Source organism: Ostrea edulis, chromosome 3 (assembly GCF_947568905.1).
Source record: "Ostrea edulis chromosome 3, xbOstEdul1.1, whole genome shotgun sequence".
Taxonomy (NCBI): Eukaryota; Metazoa; Mollusca; class Bivalvia; order Ostreida; family Ostreidae; genus Ostrea; species Ostrea edulis.
In genome coordinates, this window is record NC_079166.1 from 13,183,390 (window position 1) to 13,196,541 (window position 13,152).

The 13,152-nt window shown below is 35.4% G+C and overlaps 1 protein-coding gene across 1 annotated transcript in view; it reads left to right on the forward strand.

The window, feature by feature from the left end:
* Nucleotides 1–12,141: 12,141 nt before the first annotated feature.
* Nucleotides 12,142–13,152, forward strand: part of LOC125674176 (uncharacterized) — a 45,300-nt gene continuing 44,289 nt past the window's right edge. The window contains exon 1 of the mRNA XM_056159020.1: nucleotides 12,142–12,403. Coding sequence (XP_056014995.1) covers nucleotides 12,275–12,403 — 129 coding nt within the window. The 5' untranslated portion in view covers nucleotides 12,142–12,274. The remainder of the gene's footprint in view (nucleotides 12,404–13,152) is intronic.

Consider the following 13,152-nt stretch of genomic DNA (forward strand, 5'->3'; position numbering starts at 1 on the left):
CTGCTGACATTCATGTTCAATGAAATATCCAAATCTGAAGACGATATGGAATACTTTGTGGTGTCTTTTATTTCGAGTTCACTGGGATCGACATATGAATGAAAACGATTATGATTACAAAGAATACAAAATCAAGAGAGGGTCAAACACGTATTCCTGAACATCCTGTTCTTTTCAAATTTCGTATCAAGCATCTTGTGGACAGAAAGGACATAGGTTGTAAATTCCGGGGCTTCTGCACCCCTTAGGATCTTATGAACAGCGTAAAATAGTGCAGTCCTTATAAGTATTGGAAGAACTATGTAAAAATATTTATTTCACTGGGACTAAAGTGCCAAATTCCCATTGATTGAACAGTGAACCTACTATATTTCTCTGTCATGAATACGATGATTGCACAGTTTGTAAAATACTCCACGTGGGCGATACTTAACAAAAAGCAAACTGATATAACCAAATTCGTGTATAACAGAAATATTCATTAGATTTTTTTCACTTTGATGGAGGTTAGTTTTGAAATTGGAGCAGCGTTCTGTTGCGTGACATAATATTTGCTATGTCTGCTGCATGGTGTTGAGATTCCATAAAACCTCCTGGGGTAAAAAGCACTAACACATTTAAAACTGAATGGAAACAAACCATTAAAAGTGTTGCAAAGATTTTTAAAGACCACTTTACTCTACAAGATGACAGTGAAGATTTTAAAGAATTTGACTGTGTGGAAGTTCGACGAAATGTTGGAAACTTTTTACATAAATGGAACGCATCATAAAGTGAACTCGCGGGAGTCAATTCATCTGGACATAACATTACATAATTCACAATATTGACTTCTCTATCGTCAACGTCCCATATTTATGTAGCAGCGTTCCCTTGTCAATTGTCTATGGTGTTTATATCTCTCAACTGATTCGATACGCATGAGCTTGTTCTGCGTATAATAATTTCTTTAAATCGAGGCAGGCTACTATATCACATGTTGGTGTTACAGGGGTTTCAACAGTCTCGTTTAAAGTCAGCATTTCGCGAATTTTGTGGTCGTTATAACGATATACTTTGTCAATACAACCTACCATTGGGTCAAATGCTGTCTGACGTGTTTCATACCGATTGTTAGGCCGTTCTTGGCACACTCATTTTGACTACGGATTATGCCATTCACCTCATCAAGACATGGGATTCACAGTTGGCAGGTGGTGTTTACTCCTCCTAGGTACGTGGTCCCATCTCTGGTATGCCCAGGAGTGTGCATTTTCCCCAACTATTTATTTTGTATTCCCTGTGGGAGTTATGTGTTTGATCACTATTCGTTATCTTAATCTTCCTCTACTAAGATTTGTTTTAGGGCGTTTCGTTTTAAGCCAAACGAATGGAGAAGGCGGATGTGTTACATTGCCGTTTTATTTCAGACCCTGACATGAAGATATTGGGGGTTTTGTCACATTTTCTTCATTGAATTGAATACATGTAATGTTTAATATAAAACTTTTGATATATCGTTTGATATTTTATAACTCTGGGAATCTCAATACCATGACTGTCGTTACTAAAACTGTTATTAGAACTGCTTACACCTTTGAGCAGGGAGGAACTTTTATCGAGCCACACCTGCTGTGACTCGGGGCGCAGATTTTGTGGTCTCATCCGAAGGACCGTCCCATTTAGTCACCTCTTACGACAAACAAGGGGTACTGAGGACATATTTTAACCCAAATCCCAACGGGACAGTTAGAGTTAGAAAAGGAGCATTTAAAATTTTGAAAAGTTTGTTCTTGTTCTGGGAAATAAATTCTCAAGCAACATTGTTTAGTTTAAACTTGAGTTTTGTCATTAGCTGGATGGGTTAAGTTAAAATCAGCTGAAAAGTGCGTTCTCGCTTTTTGTCAAGAGGATTTGACAAATGAAGTTACGAAATGACAAATGGAGTTAAGAAATCAAATTGAATTGTTTATCAAATTTGTTTTAAAAATCATATAGATTTCAAAATATTCATTATCATAAAGCAAAGTTGTCTTGATGTTTAAAGACAAATAAGATATGAAATATTGCTAACTCTTTAAAAGTTAATTTAAGGCATTTAAGTGATAACTTCTGTCTGCAAACATCTTTAACAAAACATTTGGCCATACATTCGAATGAGGTTATCTTACCAACTGTGGAGTATTGAAGTAGGCAAACACCGTACTATAGCTAACGTGATGTATCATGTATTTGTTGTAACCTTCAGGACAATGAGGACGGATTTTATTTCATACTTAAATGCTTATTGTATAACGACTTAAGGAAGGCATTTTGAAAGAAGTATTTAAGTTACAAATGGTTTCTTTTCAGTTAATCCAATTACTTTGTTCTAGCAATGTTTACAATGTCTGTAATGTTTTCAATTCTTTTGAATGCTGCTAAATTATTAAGACCAAAATTACATTGGCGTTTTAGTTTCTATTCATCTATCATGTCTTTCTGTTACCCTGATGAGTCATTTGCTTTGATTAAACAAATCAAGTTGATTTGAAACTGTTTTGATTTTACATGACTCATCTAGATTCTCAATTGTCTGCATAAACTGCTTCAAAATTCCTTTTTTGAATGTGTTCGGCTAGTTGTGTGACGCTGTTCTCACTTTATGAACACGTGGAAATAACGAATAGTAATCAATAACATAAGTCCTATAAAAATACAAAAATTGAGAGAAGGTCAAACACCGACACTTATCATTAGCACATAATAGAGGAGAAATCGGGTGCCTAGGAGGAGTACACGTAAGCATCATCTTTTAATCGGCCCCACACGCCGTGAGCCCTATAAATGACGACAACGGAATAATCCGTAGCCAAACTTCGTATGAAACACGTCAGACAACATTCGACCCAATGACAGCTTGTACTTAGAAATTAGATCATTATAACGACCATAGGCTCTACAAAATGCTGACCTTAAACCAGACTGTTGTAAAATCCTCGGGTGTGTTAGTAGCTGCCGCGATCTAAAAATTGATCATACACAGAAATGTTGTCGCATATTAAATCATTAGAGAGACATAAACACAATACAAATGAAAGGCGAATATAACGAACAGTAATCAATCTCATAACTCCTATAAGCAATACAAAATAAACAGTTGGGCAAACACGGACCCCTGGAAACACCAGAGATGAGATCAGGTGCCCTGAATGTGTAAGCATCTCCTGTCGACCGATCACACCCGCCCTGAGGCATATATCCTGATCAGGTAAACGGAGTCATTCTCAGTCAACACCAGTGCGCCAAGAACGGCCTAACACGTCAGACAACAATGATAGATTGTAAGATTGTGACGATTGAATACTGCAACGCAAATATAGGAAGAAAAAGCTGAAGTCATCTCGTATGCCATAGAGTTGGGTTGTTAGTTTGCCGCTGGCATTTATGTTCAATAAAATATCCAAATAGGAATAAGACATGCAAGACTTTGTAATGAATTTTATTTTTACTTCATTGGAATCTATCTAAACGAATTATGAATGAATAATGAAACTGAAGTGAATGAAAATGAGATTGGTTAATAGATAAAAACTCGCCAATATGTCTAAATGTCAAATAAAGGGCAGAACAAGAGAATGTGTAGAAGGTTTTGAATGGATTATGCGTCTTAAGATTAAAAAAAGCAGCTCAGTTAAAACTGGAACATAATATGTTTCCATGGAAATTCCAACAGATCGCTGAACAACATGATCACCAAGACTACCTAAGCTCTAGCATCCTTCACATATCAATTTCAAAGTACTTGTTCGTAGAATGAGAATGGTATTTAACAAAGTACTGTTTGGATGACGGAGCACAATATATGAATAGTTCCGTGTACCATTTTTATTGTAGAAGAAGAAACTGTGTACGATACATACATGTATATGAAATAACCCAATCATTCATTCATCGTGAGAAATGGTCGTGTCAAGCTTTATAAATGTTTTACGCCAATCAAGATTTTTCGTATTAAATCGCGTCTATGATTCTGCACTTCCAGTATTTTATAACTGAAAAGCCATACGTTTGATGCTATTGATTTGGAGAAAGTTTTGGGATTTTTGAATTTGCCAAACATTCTTTGAAAAGTTTAATAATCCGCATTCTATTTACACTACTTCTTGGATACATTGTAGCATAATACGTCTGAATTCTCTCTTTGATAGTAGTTGTCGTGAATAGTAAAAGTAAAGGCTTGGTAGAATATTTACTGGATTCTGAAATGAATCATAATTACTTTCATAGACTTTTTGAGATCGATCATTGTTCGTTATCTTCACTTTTTCCTTCAATATATGATATCATTCATTGAATTCGAATTCTCTTATATGGTTTGAAGCTGATATTTCGATAATGCGTATTTTAAAAGTAGGGAATATCTGTCGTGATGCCAAACCGGGAACCAAGCGGGCCATGCGTCGACTTTCGAAACATTATAACGAATGGTTTCAGTTTTAATTGTAAAATTTAAGCAATAATACAAAAAAGTGTTGCCCTTTGGAAAAGAACTGCAATACGAAGACCGTAGACATGCATAATTTTTACAGGAACGTAATATGCAAATATCTCTTTGTTAGAGTTGCATCGATACATTGGCCTAAAGAATGTGAACTATTTGTAGTTTTGATCTTTAACCCCAGACTTAAGAGTAATCTTGTATCTGATCTGGACCTTAAAGTTCAAATCCAACAGGTGAGATAGTCTAGTCTAGATAATAACGTTTGGATTTCATACCTTATTTAATGATATCAATCTGGCATTACAATACTAATGTCCATAAACTGAACCTGCTTGAACTTGACAGTTGATGTTTATCTTAAGATATGAAAAATATTCATATTACCTCCTTTGTTGAGTGTTGCTGAATATGTTGTTATGTGACTTAATACAAATATATAAATCATTAACACTGTTTTTGACAAACTATACAGAACAATATCGTGTTTAATTCTATTGACAATTGCTAATGAAACATTACCGATCCCGATAAACATGTACTTTTGCATGCACAAACTGACTCCTCTATACCCCGAATTGTACGGTCACGTGCTACACTGTTAGAGATGGGTCAAGTAATCAAGAAAATGTACATATGAAGATGCACAAATTAGTTTTTTACATACCACCCGGTTCGACATCGCTTATTTTCTGCGTAGATACATGTATCAGGTTCTACGCAATAACAACTACAATGTTTACAAAACTTTCTACATGAGAGGAAAACATATCTTGCTATGGCCTTCAATTCGACATTTGGATTTATGAAACTGATTACTGTTTGTTGTCTTTTTCTGCTTTTCATCAAAGACCTAGAATGCATTCTACATTCAGTTCAGTTTCTGTTTATGTGAATGAAAAGCGTGAATATAAAAAACCAAACATCATATAAAGAGTACAAAATTGAGAGTAAGGTAAAAACGGAGCGTTGAAAGGAATGAGCACCCGCTGTTAATGGACCATGATACCTTTATCTTCATTTAGTAAACGAAGTAATCATAATCAAAATTGGTATATAAAATCCTATTTAACAAATGAACTGCATTAGACAACATTGTAAAAAAAGCCATATTGTATTTCCACATAATATCATTTTACCGACCACAGAATTTAGAAAATTCTGCCTTTACACTAGACATTAAGATGTAAACAGTAAAATGTGTTCTTGTCATTGGGATGTTGTCATTGAGGAAGATAGTGGACACCAGTTTGTAGGAAAACTTGCACACAATATGTTACTTAGAGAATTCACATGGTATCTAATTGAACTGTATATATCGTTGTATCTAATTCCGAGTTATCATCAGTATGTAGTATCAGAAGCTTCTGAGGAAGAACCAAGGTTAGAATCATCGGTACTAGTATTTATATTCCTATTCGTAGTATTGTGTTAATATATGGTGCATGACTAATTTTGACTACGGATAACTCCGTTTACCTGATCAAGATATAGGACTCAAGGCGGATGTGACCGGTCTCACAGGGGATGCTTACTCCTCCTAGGCACCTGATCCCACCTCTGGTATGTCTAGGGGTCCGTGTTTGTCCAGCTATCTATTTTGTATTGCTTAAAGGATTTATGAGATTGATCACTGCTTGTTATCTTCACCTTTCATGTACTGCACAATCTAGACAATAGATAAAATTTGATATGCTTTGGACTGAATCAGATGTGCATGTGCATACTGAGGAACTGCTAGACTCACTTGGAAATGTCATGATGTATCATATGGTAGCAGACAATTCTTGCCCGCTATAAAACAACACCCCTTCTCATTTACATACTTACGTGTATAATATATTTTCGCGGAAGCGGGTTATATTTCAAAGAGCATACGAGAAATGAAATTTAATTATGCCATCTTTAAATGCACTTATTTTAAACACTACAAAAAAGATAGTAAGAAACCTTTGCATATGACATATTGCTTGTATATCAGTAGGTTTAAACAGCCATTTGTTGTGGGTTTTTTTTAATTTATTCATTGGTTTGTATTTGGTAATTTTTAAAGTGTTAGGCGTAGCTGCTTTTTATTGTCACCAGATGGATGTTGCTTTCGTCATCATGTTTCCGGTTTATCGCCACCTATAGACAAATTTATGCATCGCTGTAATAAACAAGTCGTGTTTAAAATAGTCGTAATTTTGCAACCGATCTAGTACGGGCCGGGGATACCATTCATATCCGCAGGGGCATTTTTCCCCGGAAATACAGTTCGTTGGACAGTGGATAAAGTATGCATAAAAAGGTAACATTTTTGTCCTCATTTGGGGGGGGGGGGGAGGAACACCGAAGCAGGTCATTCTTTAGTTAAAATTCCCGTTTGAATCTGCGTCTGTAATAATTGAAGTGATTATTAAGTACTTCAAAACCTAAAAATGAATAAGAATCTGTACATGAAACCTTTTTGGCTAGGGTGCCTTTGCATTGTTACCTTCGCATAGCTCTTAGAGGTCGAAAAAATCAATATTTTTGCCTGGTGCAATCTATAATTAGAAGCCACGTCATTGAACTATACACGAGTCACGAGGGTTTTCCATTGGTGTTTTGATTGCTGTTCCGACACAGCAAAAATGTGTGCAACACAGTAAAATAAATTATCTGATCCGCGTCGATCGTGAACGAGAAGGACCTTATGCACGATTATGTTTTGACAGCGAAGGACAGAGATCGTTGTCTCAGAGGAACGATATTGCTTAACTGATTACACATCCCCCGATCATGTGTAAGTAGGTCATGCAGGAATTTAAAGGATGCAACGGTATAATTTAGGCTTACTTTACTATTTCTAAACGACCAAGATATTCTTCAGAATCATCGTCAACACAATCAAATTTGATTTCGTGATCTAGTTTCAAAAATGAGTCTAAAAATAATGGTCTTGGGGGAGAGAAAAGACAAAAGGTAGGTCTGCTTTTACGGAAGACAATGCCCCGGTTTCAAGTCTTCAAAACACCGCTTGGAATTTTACTAGGGCTGTTTACTGAAATACATATAGTTGGAACAAGTGTGATAAACATTGCCATTGTGTCAAACATGAATGTAAAATGGTTTGCGGTCCGCATAAAAGTAAGATCATATGAAGAGAAATAATCCTCACCAAGAATGGGCGGAGCGGAGCGTAGCGAAGCGAAGCCTATTCTTTGTGACGAAGATTTCTCTTCATATGATCTTACTGACTTAGAAAAGAACCCAACCAATGAAATCAATGCTTCAAATAAACCCCATCCATTAAGTGTGTAACAATAGTGTCATGCCCGAGTTGACGGTTTTGATTAGGGAGCCACTGTACAAATCGAGCACAATTCTCGTGAAAATCAAACACGCATACTTTCAAAATAGACATCGAATGAATCAAGTCGGGTTTTGTTGGATGTAAAGCAAATTGATTTTGCCATACTAGGAGACGGGGATGGAAAATATTTTAAATCCACCAATTGATGAACATTCCTACTCAAATTTTGTATCATAATGTGGCAAATAACGTTCGGTTTTTTTCTGCACTCTTGAGTTCGGAGGAAGTCGCTGAGAAAAAGTTAAACGCGGTGCCTCGAAAACAAGGCAAAGTGAAAAATGTCTATCAAGTTGTGGAAGGATTTGGCGGAGAACATAAACTTGCAAATGTTAACCCATTTGGAGAGAGGTTCTATTCCAGCAGACCCAAAGGATCAAATGCACGAAATGTTTGATTTATTGGCTTCAACGCTTCGTCTGCGAAATAAATCACATTAAATGGAGATACTTACCCGCCCAATACACTAACCCACATTTCATCGCCCATACAGAGATATCTGCGAAATAAATCACATTAAATGGAGATACTTACCCGCCCAATACACTAACCCACATTTCATCGTCCATACATAGATATATGCGTGTGGAGTACAAACTGTTTGTCAGTTCCGAAAAGTGTTTTTTAAAAGACTTATTCACAAAGGTGATCCAAAAAATAATTACAGTCGGAATTTGAATTTTGAAAATGTGAATTACAAATACGATGGCATTAACTGGAATTTTTGTTTTGATTCGGTGTATCAATGTTTGCTTTGGTTTATTCTGCAAAATCAAAACAGTAACACCCATTTTATAGTTTCTTGCAAAATGAATCAATCAAACATTCTTCAGTAGCTGAAAAATAGAACGATTCTTCACCACGAAGAATCAATTCTTTGCGAGATTTCGGGGTGTTTGATTGGCTGAAAAAGTGGGTTATGTTCTAAAGCACGCTACGCACAATGAAAAGTAATCGTGTTTTCAATTTGTTTGTACATGTACTTCAAACAAACAATTGAAAATGGCAGGTTTATGCTACATGTATTTTCCAAACGTACAAAATATGTGGGAGGGGAAGGGGGCATGGTTTTTTTCTGTCATTCCCTGTCTCCACATCTTGTTTTCGTTGAACGATCTTTTCATATAAAAATGCATTTCGTTCAGTGCCTAGCTTAGGATTCTCATTGAGCTTATACAATTACATGTTGTAAATATTATATATTTATTGCGAGTCGCTACTGTTACGTTTTTTTTTTTGTTTTTTGTTTTTTTTTTTCGTTTTTTTTTTCATATTAGAACTCCTGCACAAGCTGCAAATCTTATGCTATTTAGCTCACCTGCGCTGAAAGTTGAGATGAGGTGAGTTGAGAACAGGGGATACAAATTTTACATACAAATATATAGGGAAAATCTTTTAAAAATCGTCTCAAAAACTACTGGGCCAGGAAAATGGAAATTTACCTGAAAGCTGCCTGACATAGTGAAGATTCAAATTGTTCAAAGCATGGCCCCCGGGAGTAAGATGAGGCGAAAATAGGGGATCAAAGTTTTGCATACAAATATATAGGGAAAATCTTTAAAAATAGTCTTCTCCAAAACTACTGAGCCAGAAAAGCTGACATTTACATGAAAGCTTTCTGACACAATGCAGATTTAGGTTTTGTTTATTCATGACCCCTGGGGTTAGGATGGGGTTATAATAGGGGATCAAAGTTTTACATAAATAATAAATAGAAACATTTAAAAATTTCTCCTTAAGAACCATTGGACTAAAGAAGTTTACATTTGCACAAAAGCTTACTGACATAGTGCAGATTGAAGTTTGTAAAAAGGTAAGATGGGGACACAGTTGGAGATCAAAATTTTATATATATATATATATATATATATATATATATATATATATATATATATAAAGCACTAAATAATCACAACTAGGTACTGAAAATTTGATCATCAAATGTATCGTTTAGATCCTAGGGGTAAAACGTAAGGTTGGGTGTTATAATTGTTTGTTTGTGATATATATATATATATATATGTGTGTGTGTGTGTGTGTGTGTGTGTGTGTGTGTGTGTATAGGGAAAATCATTAAAAATCTTCTGAAAGAAAAAATCACTGGCCAGAAAAGTTTACATTTACATGGAAGCTTCATGACATAGTGCAGATTCAATTTTGTAAAAATCATGGCCCTCGGGAGTAGGTTGGGGCCACGATAGGGATCAAAGTTTTACATAGGGAGAATCTTCAAATATGTGCTAAGGTGTGACTCAGGTGAGCGATGTGGCCCATGGGCCTCTTGTTTGCTAAAGTTATTTACATTTTCATATAAAAAACTGTTTTATAAATTTCAAACAATAGCAATGTGTATTATGTCTCATTCAGACAAACAAGTGAGTTTCCTTTGCAATATGAATATGAGATTTTACACAAGGAGTGTAATACACACATGTTGATGAGTACAGTGTTTAATGTACCTGTGTACAAACTCTTGGAGGTTTTTTTAGATTTAATATAACAAACATTCACTACAATGCTTAAATGTAAATCCATGCATATATGTTAGTCTAATTTGTCATATTCGATTTAGTATATCCTCTTGCACTAACTTTCATGTTAAAAAATGAGCTCTTTCCACTCTTGTTGATAAGGCATCATTCAGTTTCAAAGTTATTAATATTGCACATGTATGATGAACATCTTTTTGGAATAACTTCCTAAATTTTGTTTTCAGTTATACATGTATTTATCTGACTTATATGGATTCACATTCTCTCCAAACTGATTTTGAATTGAAATCAGCTTCATTATTGATTACAAAAAATAACTCCACTTTCATGGTTTGATTGCAATATACAGATAATCATGTACTGGATTCTTTAGTACAAGTCATACAGATGCATGTTTCTGGTGAGGTGATGAAATGGATGTAAAGTGTTTCATAGACCTGCATTATTGGTGTGTTCTGACATGAATATATGTGGTATTTGTGTATGTGGTTATGTCTATTTATCTTTTCTGTCCAGTTGTTTGTTTGTTCCTTTCTATTATTATCTGACATACATGTACCTATCAAACTATTGATTTGTTTCATTTTAGTTGTATTCTAAAAATATGTCATACAACTGGAACACAACAGTTTTCACAATTTCTACCAAAACGTGACATTTTCAAAAATATTCTCTACAATGTCACATCTGTAAGGAAAAAATGCATAGTCATGTAGAGCATTTCATGATCCAGGGTGGGGGCCGGAGCGTAGCGGATAAGAAACCATTGACTTGGGAAGATGGGTGGGGGCCAAACTGGGTATAAGGTGTTTATATGTAAAATAATTGAATAACATAGCCTTTAATGCTATTGATCGATTGTATCTTGTTTAACGTCCCTCTCGATAATTTTTAATTCATATGGAGACGTAACCAAGACCGGTGAAGGGCTGCAAAATTTAGGCCTTTGTTCGACGCATACGGCCATTGAACAGTGAGGGTTCTTTAGTATGCCACATCTACTGTGACACGGGACATCCGTTTTTAAGGCCATCCCCGAGGACCCTTGACATTCACACCTAATGCCGAGGGTTTGGTGGTGGAACTGTCACTACCTGTTTTAACGACCTAGGTTTTTCGCGGCCGGGATTCGAACCCCGACCGTCCGCATACAGGGTGAACACTCTACCTGTAGACCACCACAGCGGTGGTAACGCTTTTGATACTAAATTCTGAGTATAGGTATTTAAAAAAAGAGCAGGTGTACTTTACCAAAATTGTAAATTTCATGATCCAAGGATAGGGTTTTTAGTTCCGGGTGGGACCAAAATTATTCTGATGACCATTGTTTTTAACAAAATCATATAAAGTTTATATTTGAATATGTTGAAAAGTTTCAGGACATTGTTTCCAATCCATATTTGTTATTTCCTTACAGGAAATATATTATTTAGTTGTGCGAAAATAAAGAATAACGCATGAACTGGTTTTTTTTACTGTTGTTCCTGCTCATTAATATTACAGACAGAATTCATGAAGTCAGCTTTGCGCTATTCAGTACGTTCAGTACTTACTTTGATTTAATGTTTTTGTTATTGTTTTCTGGTGGGGGGTGGGGGGATTTTTTTTTTCCATTTGCTTAAAGTCATCTTTATGACTTCATGTCGAAAATTCAAATAATTGTTGATAATGACCTAGAGAACATTCAGGTTCAGGTTCAGAAGCTAGACCAACAGTCTGTGATAGCAATGAGGGGTGCCTCTCTAGTTTTGGGCATAAGGCTGCAAATACAGTGCATAAATGTACAAAATCGAAGAAATGCGCAGATGTATTACGATAAGCGATAAGATAACCTAAAATTTATTCAATCATTTGTCGCTTACTATCTTTCAGATTTGTTGTGCAATAACAAGAAATCCCATTTGACTTATCAATTTCAATTTTGAACTACAGATAAAAACATTTCCACGAAATGCATGTGATGATTGCGCCTTATTCCCATATGTAACGATGAAACCGTGGTGGACGCCGAGTAGGTGTGCGCCTTTGATACTTTTATACTTCATATTTCAGTATGTTGATGCCAGTCACTTTCGTGGTGGAATTTTCATGTGGAAACCGACACATAACGAAAATGAGGTATTATTTCATTCAATTTACGCTGTTTATTTTTGTGGCCAATTTATTTTATGTTTATTTCTTATTCATTTCAAATGGATCATTCACTGTTAATCATGACATAACATTAGACTGCAAGTCTTAGTTTATAGGAATGTAATGAAATAAATACTGATGAATACAAATCGCTTGCATCGCACAAGGATTTACTTAGCAACTGTGAGCTGTGAAGGCATCCATCTTGGTTTTATCGTAAAACTGGATATTGACATTACCTTTTAGAATTTGGAAACGTAGTTATATAGGATAGCGTTTGAAATAACTGTTGATAACAAAAACGCATGCAAATTTTACTTCGCAGCAGTTTAAGATCGATATAAGTAGAAGTCCATTTGTATTCTATATTTTCCATTTGTATTATATAAGTAGAAGTTACGGGAAAATGTTTATTCTAGAAATCACAAAACAAGTCTTGAACTACCAGTAAATATAATGATTAAGGTTTTTTGATTTTAAAAACGTTTAAACTACATCAAAACTTGCCACGACTTATACTATTGTCACCATTAGATCTGGCACTATAACATATCAGCACGTGACTGATCGCGATCCATAGATCCATGTTACGTGACATCAAATGCTAGATTGAGATATAGTTTGTGCTTTGAAAGATGGATCATGCAATATTCCCCAGTATGAAATGCATCTTAAAATGAAACAAAGCATTTGCAAATAGTTCGTATACCGTTATACTGGACGCTCCTGGATTT